General features: G+C 38.4%; 1 protein-coding gene across 1 annotated transcript in view; it reads left to right on the top strand.

The window, feature by feature from the left end:
- The window catches only part of LOC115919037 (pre-mRNA-splicing factor ATP-dependent RNA helicase DHX16-like), a 50021-nt gene extending 47552 nt beyond the window's left edge, over window positions 1-2469 (top strand). Inside the window, exon 4 of the mRNA XM_030997601.1 lies at window positions 1120-2469. Within this exon, the coding sequence (XP_030853461.1) occupies window positions 1120-1242 (123 nt within the window). The 3' untranslated portion in view covers window positions 1243-2469. The remainder of the gene's footprint in view (window positions 1-1119) is intronic.
- Window positions 2470-12744: the final 10275 nt, after the last annotated feature.

Here is a 12744-nt window from a genome sequence, read left to right as displayed (position 1 = left end):
TTATGATGATGACGATGTTAATGATGATGATGGTAATGGTGGTAATGATGATGATGACAATTACAATCATAATAATCTTTCAAATGAAAATATCACAAGTCATGTAGATATCGTAATTATGAGGAAATATTCCTATTGAATGCAATTGTAATAACTACCTTCCCTATCTTTGAATGAATGGTGGTGATAATGATGTTAATGGTGCTGGTGGAAATGATAGTAATCATAATGATGATCATGATAGTTATGATGAAGACGATGTTAATGATGGTATTGGTGGTAATGATGATGATGACAATGATGGCGATGATGATGATAATTATATCTAAATAATCATTCAAATGAAAATAAAACAATTCATGTTGATATTGTAATAATGAGGAAACATTCCTATTGAATGCAATAGTAATAAATATCTTTCTGATCTTTGAATGAATATTCCAGGCTGTAACTGCAGGGTTCTTCTACCATACTGCACGCTTCAGTAAGGGAGGTAACTACAAGACAGTCAAGCACCAGCAGACAGTCATGGTTCATCCCAATAGAGGTCTGTTTGAAGAACAACCAAGGTGGCTCATCTACTATGAACTTGTCTTTACAACTAAGGAGTTCATGAGACAGGTATAACAATTTAAATTAATTTTTCCCCTTCTACTTTCATTTCTGCTGCACCTCCTGAAGGTTTCTGGGTGAAAAAAAGGAATGTGGAATTCTTACAACCCTTGGGCCTTTCCCAAGACTACTAGTATACGAAATGTAGTATGGGTGCCTAAAACATAACGTAACATGTATGTGAATAAAAATGAGTAAGTCTGAAATATGCATTAAGTACAAAGGCATGATAGACAGTTGCGCTAGAAGTCTTGGCCATTTGCAGAGGCACTTGATCTTGTATATTAAAGTTGCTCAAGCGTGGGTATATAGAGGGCAGTACATGGACGTATGACGGGAGCGTAATACCCAATGGCTCAGTGTTATGTAGTGAACGGGAGTGATCTCCAAGTTGCCTACTTCACGAACGACTTTGTACCCTCGCTTGAGCAACTTTAAACATTTATTTTTCTTTAGTCCGCATCTGATATACTTTTTCTAATCCTCCCCTCATATTCCACGATGTAGGTGATAGAGATAGAGAACGGTTGGTTGCTAGAGGCTGCTCCACACTACTACAAGGCCAAGGAACTAGAGGACGCATCAAGCAAGAAGATGCCTAAGGGTGTCGGCAAGTCGGCCGGTAGCTGATTGGAGTTACAGAAGACCGGTATCATCGGAGGACCAGTTATTGGGATGAGTATTGCTGGCCATCATCTGATATCGTTGAGATGGGACTCACTTGGAACAAACTATAAGGACAAACTTATTCCAGATTATGTGCCTTTTTCTTGTCTCTCTTTGAGTCAAACATCGTCTTAGGATCAATTGTGAGTAATGAGTCCTGGCCCTCAACTTTTGAGACTAGACCTTCCTTTAGAACTAATAGCAAGACATCTGCTATTCCAAAATCTAGAGAGAATCCGCCTTTGTCTTGTCATCTTGAGGATCATAACGAGTGATTTGCGCTGCCCTCAATTGGTAGGAATGCACCAGATTTTACCCCAGAACAGGTTTCCCCTTCTGGTAAGAATACTTTTGTGAAGGATTATCAAAGCAGTTTCACATTGTATTGAAGGTGATAGCTCACTATAAAGCTCATTTATAGTGCATTCCTGCATCTACTGCTGGCCGTCACTTCTTGAGGATGTACTATATGTTCCTCTTTTAGAACAAATAGCAGAATTATTCCAGTTCTCACCAGACCATTATTTTCTTTTAAAGAATGGTAGAGAATATTCCAGGAATGGTTTCCCTGGTAACCTGAAGCTGATCTAGGATGTGTATTTCCATTTGGCAGGGATGTACTGAAACCCATTCCACCAGGGAATTATTCCCAGTTCTAGAATGACTAGTGTTTACGTGGTGGATAATAGTCAGTATAGAAGATACATGTGTCAGAGAAGATGCTTGGGACAGTTTCCTAGGTAATCAGAAGCTGTCCAAAGATACATGTCACCTGCTGGTAAGGTTGCAAGAAAACTCAAACTCCAACAAACATCCAGACATTATTAATCCCAGTTCTTGAAGAATTACCTTGTATGTGAGCTCTAAAAATTGGCACGGAGGATAGATATGGCAGAAAATGTGCATGAGACAGTTGCCTCGGTTACTAGAAGCTCATCTCAAACGTGCCCCTTGAGTCCAGTACAGTCAACAAGACGCTGGCGAATAGTGATTGAATTTATACCAGATTCTGTGACAACTCCCAACCTTTTCAGTTATATTCATTTGATACCTGTGCATTCAATATTATTGAAAAAGCCAGTTGTTCTTGTGAGGTTTAATTACTTCAGACTTAAGTGGATCAGGCATTGCCGTTGATATGTAAATTCATGTACTGTTATATAAATGAAATAAAACTATTTGAAAACTTTATTCCGTTCACTTTGTCATATTTGAATATATTTTTAATTTTGTTTTCTTCTTCAAAATACATGTACACTGCAAATTATGATGACTTGGATGGCACAATACATGCAGCGGATCCAGGATTTCTTGGGGGGCCCAAATCCGAAATTATGCGAGCTAAATATTGGTACGTAATGGTGACCATGCAGCAGTGACGTAATGAGCAATAACGTTTGGGGAGTGGGGGGGGGGGGAGACAAACAAAAAATCAGTATCAATCCACTCTTACATGCAGGCCCCGCTGAACTTTTTTTTTAAATGGTAGGGGGAGCCTTAAGTATTTACGATCAAGTAGAGCGTACCCTAAATTGCATAGGGTCTAGGGGCAGAGCCCCCAGAAGCTCAGGGGGTATGGACATATAATTACGGCCATATGAGCATATATTGTGATATCTTAATCATGACACTGGCAGGTCACTAATTGGCATGGCGTCAAGGGGGCAGAGATTTGAGGCATTTTATAACGCTCAGATAAGCATACAGGGGCTCGCCTTAGGCCCCCTGTTGGGGTCGAGGTGGAGGAGCCCCCGGAAGCTCATGGGTTTTAGGCATTTATTTACGGTCAGATGAGCATATTTTGATAACTTGTTAATTTTGGGAGACTGGCAGGACATTCATTGGCGTAGGGTCCAGAGGGCGGAGCCCCCAGAAGCTCAGGGGTTTTAGGCATAAAATTACCGTCAGATGAGCATCTAGGGACCAGCCCTAGGGCCCTAGGTGAGTCCAGGGGGCAGATCCCGGAAGTTCAGGGGATTTAAGCATTTAATTAAGGTCTGATGAGCATATTTTGATACCTTATTTGTGACACTGGTAGATCACTAACTGGCGTGGGTTCCAGGGGCCTGAGCCCCTGGAAGCTCAGGGGTTTTAGGCATAGAATTACCGTCAGATGAACATTTTTTTAATACCTTATTTGTGACACTGGTAGGTCACTAACTGGCGTGGGTACCAGGGGCCTGAACCCCTGGAAGCTCAGGGGTTTTAGGCATAGAATTACCGTCAGATGAAATTTTTTTTAATACCTTATTTGTGGCACTGGCAAGACACTAATTGGTGTGGGGTCCAGGGGGTGGGGTTCAGAAGCTCAGGGGGTTTATAGGCAGTAAATCACCGTCAGATGAGCATCCAGGGGCCCGCCTTAGGGCCCTAGGTTGGAATCAAGGGCGGAAGCTCAGGTTTTTTTTCTTACTTTCCCTCTTTCTTTCTATTTCTCTTTAATACATTGGATGTGGGGACATGGCACATTGATTGTGTTTTTATAGCATTTCATATATGTGATGACTTTGTACATTGAATGTGGGGACATGGCATATTTAATGTGTTAATTGTATTGCATTTGGTAGCTGATGACGTAATACATGGGATGTAGGGATGTGACATCTTGAATGTGTATTGTATTTGATAGCTGATGACTTGGTACATGTGATGTGGGGACATTGCACAGTGACTGTGTTTATATCGCATTCGGTAGCTGATGACTCGGTAGATTGGATGTGGGGACATCGCACATTGATTGTTTTTTTTATTGCATTTGATAGCTGATGACTTGGTTCATTGGATGTGGGAACATGGCATAATGAATGTGTTTGTATTGCATTTAAAAGCTGATGACTTGATACATTGGATGTGCGGACATGAATTCCTGAATGTGTATTGTATTTGATAGCTGATGACTCGGTAGATTGGATGTGGTGACATGACATCTTGAATGTGTATTGCATGTGATAGCTGATGACTTGGTTCATTGGATGTGGGGACATGGCATATTGAATGTGTTTGTATTGCATTTAAAAGCTGATGACTTGATACATTGGATGTGCGGACATGAATTCCTGAATGTGTATTGTATTTGATAGCTGATGACTCGGTAGATTGGATGTGGTGACATGACATCTTGAATGTGTATTGCATGTGATAGCTGATGACTTGGTTCATTGGATGTGGGGACATGGCATATTGAATGTGTTTGTATTGCATTTAAAAGCTGATGACTTGATACATTGGATGTGCGGACATGAATTCCTGAATGTGTATTGTATTTGATATAGCTAATGACTTGGTGCATTGGATGTGGGGACATGGCATATTGAATGTGTTTGTATTACATTTAATAGCTGATGACTTAATACATTGGATTGGGGGACATGGCACATTGATTGTGTTTGTATTGCAATTCATATGTGATGACTTGGTACATTGAATGTGGGGACATTGCATAGTGACTGTGTTTCTATTGCATCGGATAGCTGATGACTCGGTAGATTGGATGGGGGAAGTGGCACATTGTGTTTGTATTGCATTTGATAGCTGATGTCTTGGTACTTAATTGGATGTGGGGATATGGCATATTGAATGTGTTTGTATTTAGGTTGATATCTGATGACTCGGTAGATTGGATGTGGAGACACCAGTGGCGGATCCAAGATTTGCCGATAGGGGGGCGGGGGATCGATGGGGCCTAAAATTTGAAAAACGTGCCGACCAAAATTCCGGATAGAATGTGGAATCATGTCTGTTGGTATGTGTCTATCCCTATCTCCCCACATCTAATGTGATTGATGCGTCAATTTTTTTTAATCTATTTCATTCTCCCATTAATTTTATTTTTTTAATGACACTCTTGATATAGCTTTATATATTTTTTTCGATAAAAATATGATGAGTTTAAAATTAATGCTAGTCGGTGATATCCGTTTTGATATGGACGTTTTGTCTGTATGTGTGTTAGTGTTCGTGTAGAGAGGGGGGGGGGGTATGAATTTCGGATGGATCCTAATGAAGGGGGCAAATTCGTACATACTTAGTTACTTAGATAGTTCACGCCGATAACGCTAGGGTGAACTTCTTTACTCCAGGCGGTGATCATCTCACATTATGCTCAATGTCTACAACCATGTTAGAGAATGATATGCTTCCTTATTCTTGTAATGTTAAGAACAACCATATGAATATGAAAAGGTGGTTCAAAGGTTAAAGGCCAAAGGTCACTGTACATTTAAATCACAGATTAGTCCATGCATGAAATGGAGTGAATAGAATTTGGGGGTGATGTAAACAAAATCTGAAAATGTGTGTGGTGAGAGTATTTTCCCAAGGAATGATGCAGACCATATTCATTTTTTAAAATTTATAATGAATGAAAGAAATTACAACAAAATATGGATACTTTCTCAATTTTTATTGATGTTTACCCCATTTTTTGTATTTACCATGTGTTGCAGTACTTTGGTTAACATAATTTTTAATGAATCATTTAATTTAACAGTAAACAGAATTTGAGCCTTAATTGCATTATCGTAAGGAGATAAAATTGGATTTTTGGTCAAAGACCTCGGATTTACCACAAAACTGATGGTTATCATGATAGAGCGTTTAATCTGATTTTGTTTTCTTAAATTAATGTCCCAGATTACAAAGTGAAGCACTTTCGCAGACATGACGGAAGGCAAAGACAACGGTAACGCGAGCAATAAAAATCAATCTGCGCATGCGCGAACCAGAATTGTCTACGTCTTGTTGATTTTCATGACCGTTCTCGGCCATAATAGCGTTCGTTCCCTAAACACGACGGAAGAGCTCTATCACCGTGCAATCATGATATAGATATCGTATGATATGGAAGACTAGTAAGAAACCATACATAAATTGTGCTTCGATCCAATTTATTGATATTGATATAAACCAATCCGATAATAATTACATTTTACACGAGTAATGATGCAAATGTGACATCAAGTTTTTCAGGAATGTATTGATTGTAGATTTAAAATTCTAATGAAGTGTACCAAATAGTACTTTCTTATCTTAGTACACGCTTGTATGTTATCCCCATTAAACGTGGAGCAAATGTGTCGATCAGAATATATACACACACATACATCGAAAAAAATGATTTGGAAAGGAATTTTTAAAGACCTGCTCATATTGGGCAACCTCTAAATGGTTATTGACCTTGTCAAAGTACTCAAGTGGGTCAAGAATCACAAGATGTTGTAAGAGGTGACCTGACCATTTGCTACAGGATTTATTTTGCCAAAGATTTAGGGTTAGCGTAACTGTTACAAATGGGATTCACTGGAGCATGTATCATACAGCCGCCATAAGAAATTTCACCTGAATGATATAACCAGTAAAAGCAAAAAAGCATTTGCTAATCATCTATAAGAAATTAAGAATTAAATTTAATCATAACACGTACATTCATTCTACACATTCACAAATACTAAAAACAGCTCATCTATTGTTAAAATATACACAGTACGGGTAATAATATTTTTTTAAAGAATTAGTTATTCCTTAATTGCAACCAAAACTTGGGGTACAATTTCAAATACAAATAAAATCACAAACAGATAGTTAACAATGGCAGAAATAATGTACGAAAAGTTTTAAAAACAGTAGAATCTGATACATAAATATACAAACAACAATGTGCTACAATATTTTCATTACATATCATCAAATAAATTAATGTTAGCTCATAAGTACAAAATTTCATAATAATTGTATTTAACATCTGAAGTAATTAGGGTAGGTTTGTCTATAAATTGAGAAGTTTATAATGAAATTGATAACGATAATTGATAGAAAAGAAATCACAGATCGCTAACATTACACAGATTCAGTGAGAGACAGAAGGGCATTAACTCATATTCATTCCATAGACCCAACACCCTCCCTGCTCTCAACAGACGATATGTCATATAAATCTTATTGAAATCAATTAACAAAATTAACAAACTGAGTATGGAGTATGAATTTTGATCTAGGCACTGTTGCACAAAACTTACCATCAAACTACCACGGAAACCTTGATTTTGATTGGCTGTTAAGCCCTGTTACCATTGTAGTTGCCATTGATGGCAAAATAACCATCAATGATAAGTTTTATGCAACGACGCCCAGGTATACAATTAATAGTAATAAGGGAAGTGAAAGCTTTCGGAAATATTTAATAGCAGCAATCTACATATACATCCTTTTCATTCCATAACGTAGTCTAAACATGCACGGTATTACATTTCCACTACCTAGTAGTTATAGGCATTATCATGAAAAATTTAAACGTGCTTGTTAAGACATTTAAGCTCCAAATAAAAAAAATGCTTTAAAACTTTTATATTGTTAAAATATGTATATATTTACAATCTTTACCATTCGTACAGTATTCTGTGTACTATTATGCCTCCTTTATTACATGAAGTGGTTGTACACATTCTCCAAATTTGAAAAGGCTATCAAACACCTCTTCAGTTGTTTAAACATTCAGAATTCATGAGTTATAGTTTATTTGACATCCCACCAAAAAGACAGAAATGTAAATTTGACAAAATACAGAGAATGAATAATATATGTACAATTAAGAATAAGTGTGTGAAAATTGATTTGTCCTAAATATCCTAATTTACGTTACTCGAAAATATGACATATTAAAGCTTACATCTATAAGCATTAAACAAACCATAATTCAACCAGTCCAGCTTTCATACTTGGGTTATGCAAAACTATTTAAAAAACCATTCATTATGTACAGTTACAAATTGCAGCAGCTTTAATTTTTTAAAACATTTTGCAATATCCATATGACATTCTAAATGTGTACATTTAACATACATAGCTATCAATTATCCCTCTTTTCAGGACTTGTTGCAATGACGACCTTCGTCATTGCCTTGTTTTCGTTCACATTCTGCCCATTAATATTCTCCTTTTCCTTATCCTTATCCTTATCGTCAGGAAATCGCATTCGTTTTGCACGTAGTGTTTGTTATTCCTTGTTAGGTGCTTTCCTCATGTCCTTTTCCTTTCAAATTTCATGGGCATAGTCTCTAACATCTCATCAAGGTCACTACATTCTTCAATTCTCAAAATCACTCATGCATAACCGTCCAGGCGCCATTTTGTCCGTTTCTGGTCCATTTTAAGACCTTTCTATCTTCCTTCCTATCTCCACTATCCTAGATCCTACAAATTTCTAACAAATTCCTCTAGATAGTGTAAGAGATGTTCTTTAATCTGCGACGTATAACCTGCCCTTCAAAATGCCATCTTCGTACTCAAAATTCAAATCTGAAACCGACTCCGTCAAAAGTCTCTCAAATTCTTGAAAATTTGACACTTAAATAATCTAAAACTGCCATAACTTTCTCATATAAATCCCGTTTTGTATTTAAATCTCACAGTATCTATATCTCATAATTGCACATAGCCAAGCCAAATTTCACGCTCCAATGGCTATGCAAAACATAAATAGCGCCCTCTAAAGTTCTGGGAATTGGCTTTCTTTCTGTGGCCGTATCTCCATTATGGTTTGGCAGACCCGTACCCTTTTTTGGATTTAGATACTTGAATATATGCCCTTTCCAGCCATTTACAAAATTATATACCCTAACACTGACCGACTTTGCGAAAAATGCCCTCCAAATATGCAGTTTTCAAGAAAATTGAGAAATAACTTCAACTTGCTCTAAAATGGCGATCCTTATACGTACGTCAATGAAACTTGGCAGACACATGTATCCATATACGTGACAACTGTCTGCCAAGTTTGGTAAATTGTAATAACGTCAGCGCAAATTTATCGCCAAAAATGATGAATTTGCTATGCATCGACATTACGCGCAGATGACAATGGTGTCAAACTGACCGCAATGAAGTGCCCTTTCGAATGATATCAAGTATGGTATATGTTCCCACAGAAAATTTGGAGTAAATCACATTTGAACAAGGGTCACTATACGAATTCCGCCGAGTTTCCGCCCAATTATAACACGTATCGGCTATGACGTCATTTTTTCAGACTGCTTTTCGCCCCCTAAACTTCCTTTTCTTTCCTTAAAATTTTGCAGTGACATTCTGAGTTGCGATACGCAGGGCACCTCGAGGCCGAATTTTAAAAATTGGTCAAGGGAGGCATTTAAGACGCCATTTTGTCCTATAAATCTATTTAAAATCACGTGTTTCGACAGGATTATCATAGAACAAAAGAGAGTTCTTTACAACAACAACCATAAAATTCTCTTTCCAATGATACCAAATACGTCCCATAAAGAGACATAAAGAGAGAAAAACTAAAATTAAAGTCCGGTCACAATACAGATCCTGTACGTTTTCCGCCCATGCATTACACGCCTTGTCTATGGGGCATATCAGGTTCACGCTTTTTGCCCCCGGAACGATCTTTATTACAATGACGAACATGCACTAAATCCCATTCGTTTTTGCACGCAGTGTTTGCGAGCCTTTCCTAGGTTCTTTCCCCGATCCCAATTTCTTTCAAACTTCGTAGGCGTAGTCACTACCATCTCATCAAAGGTCACTGTTGAGGCCTTTCTTTCGCCCTATATATCACAGAAGCTACAGACTTCGTACAAATTGCTCTGGATAGTCCGAGAGAAGCTCTTTCGTTTGACACGTAGAAACATGGCGTCATTGCACGCACATCGTTGTGACACGATTGTATTTCTAGTTCATATCTGTTTACCTTCATAAAAGTGTTGGTAACCCTTGATTCCTCTGTGTTTTTTTTTTTTTTAATAAATATACAGAAAACCTCTTTGGAAAAGCATACTAATACACTGAATTCCTACTTTCGCCTTATTTCTTAGAGAATATAGATCCTTTTGTCTTCTAACGTTTGGCGGGTATGTGCAATGTACCACTATGCCTCCATTACGAAGTCCTTGTAGTCATCATTGTGACATTTCTGCTATTTTTAAATTCAAAGCCTTGCAAGCAAGATTCTTGACAATACCAGTGGCCAAACTGCCAAACTTTTATTTAATACACACCTGAATAACAACCTATACAAATATTAAAAAGAATTGATATTTTTACTTGAGTCATCAACTTTTGTTCCTTAACATGTAGTCTTGTAAGAACCTGCCTATAAAGGCAACACTGATACCCCATTCACAGTGGTTTTGAAATTTGTAGCGGCGTTGTAGCGGAGCGGCGACACCGCCATAACACCGCTACAAATGCATTCACAGTAGAAAAGTTATCCCGCTGCAGCAGCGGGATAAATATCATGTACCCATTCACGCTGCAGCGGGTGATTTTTATTACCTCCGTAACAAACACGTGTATGCATGGCTCATGACCCGCGAGTGACCCCGATATGACCGGAAATACTTCAGCGCGGGGTTTTCGATGAGGCAAGCTTGCAAAAGGTAAACATGTCAAGTTGCTTTTTGTATCATCGATCATATTACTTTTTAAAAAACTAGCATTTTTATTGCTTCCAGTCAGAATATTTTAATTTTTTGAAGTGTGAAATATTTTTATTTGGATAATTATAATATCTACATAATAATAAAATCAATTTGAATCCACTGGTTACTTTATTTCTATTTCACTTTATGTTCCCCATTGCTGGAGAAAAGAGGTCAGTGATAGGTAAGTAAACAAATCACACGTGTTTGTCGCGGTGTTATAGCGGAGAGCCTTCACACTGAGTAAACACCGCGACAGCAGCGGGACTGTCTCGCTGCTGTATACCCCATTCACAGTGGTTTTGAAATTTGTAGCGGCGTTGTAGCGGAGCGGCGACACCGCCATAACACCGCTACAAATGCATTCACAGTAGAAAAGTTATCCCGCTGCAGCAGCGGGATAAATATCATGTACCCATTCACGCTGCAGCGGGTGATTTTTATTACCTCCGTAACAAACACGTGTATGCATGGCTCATGACCCGCGAGTGACCCCGATATGACCGGAAATGCTTCAGCGCGGGGTTTTAGGGTAAACATGTCAAGTTGCTTTTTGTATCCTCGATCATATTACTTTTTAAAAAACTAGCATTTTTATTGCTTCCAGTCAGAATATTTTAATTTTTTGAAGTGTGAAATATTTTTATTTGGATAATTATAATATCTACATAATAATAAAATCAATTTGAATCCACTGGTTACTTTATTTCTATTTCACTTTATGTTCCCCATTGCTGGAGAAAAGAGATCATTGATAGGTAAGTAAACAAATCACACGTGTTTGTCGCGGTGTTATAGCGGAGAGCCTTCACACTGAGTAAACACCGCGACAGCAGCGGGACTGTCCCGCTGCTGTAGCTAGGCGAACCTAGCGATAGTTTGTCGCGGCGTTATCGCGAGGCGGTGTTATCCCGCGATAGTTTATAACGGGTCCGAGCCTTCACACTGAAGACAACACCGCGACAGCAGCGGGACAGTCCCGCTGCTGTCGCGGTGTTTGAGGCCACTGTGAATGGGGTAGTAGCTAGGCGAACCTAGCGATAGTTTGTCGCGGCGTTATCGCGAGGCGGTGTTATCCCGCGATAGTTTATAACGGCTCCGAGCCTTCACACTGAAGAAAACACCGCGACAGCAGCGGGACAGTCCCGCTGCTGTCGCGGTGTTTGAGGCCACTGTGAATGGGGTATTAGGTAATATATTTGGTCATTCGCTGTCCCGTGTAAAACCGACAATCAAGACATATAAAGAGGCGATTGGTACTACAAATTTTAAAGGTATAGTTGAGTTCTTCAAAATGCATGGTTATTGCTCTTGTTCTTATCTATGACATTTCTAGTGCCGTTTTAACCTAAAATTGCTATGAAGATGGGTGGTACACAAGTAATAGAAATTTCAGCCGTCTCTGAACCGATTTTGATCAAAGAAAGATGATTTTGTCATTTAAATATTATGTTCTTTCAAATTTAACTTTCATTTTTTCATTATCTCACAAAAAAAATATTTTGTGTAACGCCCTCTGCAACAGAACTCAACCATCCCTTTAAGAATAGAAACCAATACTGACATACTGAATCTTTTCCTCTTGCACTCATCAGAAGTAAATCGCAAGAATGAACAGAAATAACCTAAGTCAGACAATAGAAACAGAAGCTAATGAATCAAAGCTTGCCAAAAAAAAATAGGCTATGACTGGGTGCCGGGAATCATAAGAAAGTAGACGTAAAATTAATGCCAGCCGTTTAATGGAAATGGAATGCAGCAAGGAAAAATAAACAAAAAAGTCACATCGCAAGATCAACTTTCCTTGTTTTCTGGTCTGATCCAAGCTGAAGTAGGGTATCACCTTGATAGAATCATCTGATGTACTGAAAATGTCGATGTTATGGGTAACGTAAGGGACAAAATACCTTGGACTTCAATACACATAAAGGACAAAGGAATTGCGAATGAGGATTGTAGAGGCACACATATTGACTGTTAAACATGTAGTACGTTCTCAGCCCTTTGCCGGTAAGCAAATTTGCCGATA

Source organism: Strongylocentrotus purpuratus, unplaced genomic scaffold (genome assembly GCF_000002235.5).
Source record: "Strongylocentrotus purpuratus isolate Spur 01 unplaced genomic scaffold, Spur_5.0 spur5_scaffold_4, whole genome shotgun sequence".
In the NCBI taxonomy this organism is placed as follows: Eukaryota; Metazoa; Echinodermata; class Echinoidea; order Camarodonta; family Strongylocentrotidae; genus Strongylocentrotus; species Strongylocentrotus purpuratus.
The sequence above is the reverse complement of the archived record's forward strand: the minus strand, read 5'-3'. Positions and strand labels throughout refer to the sequence as shown.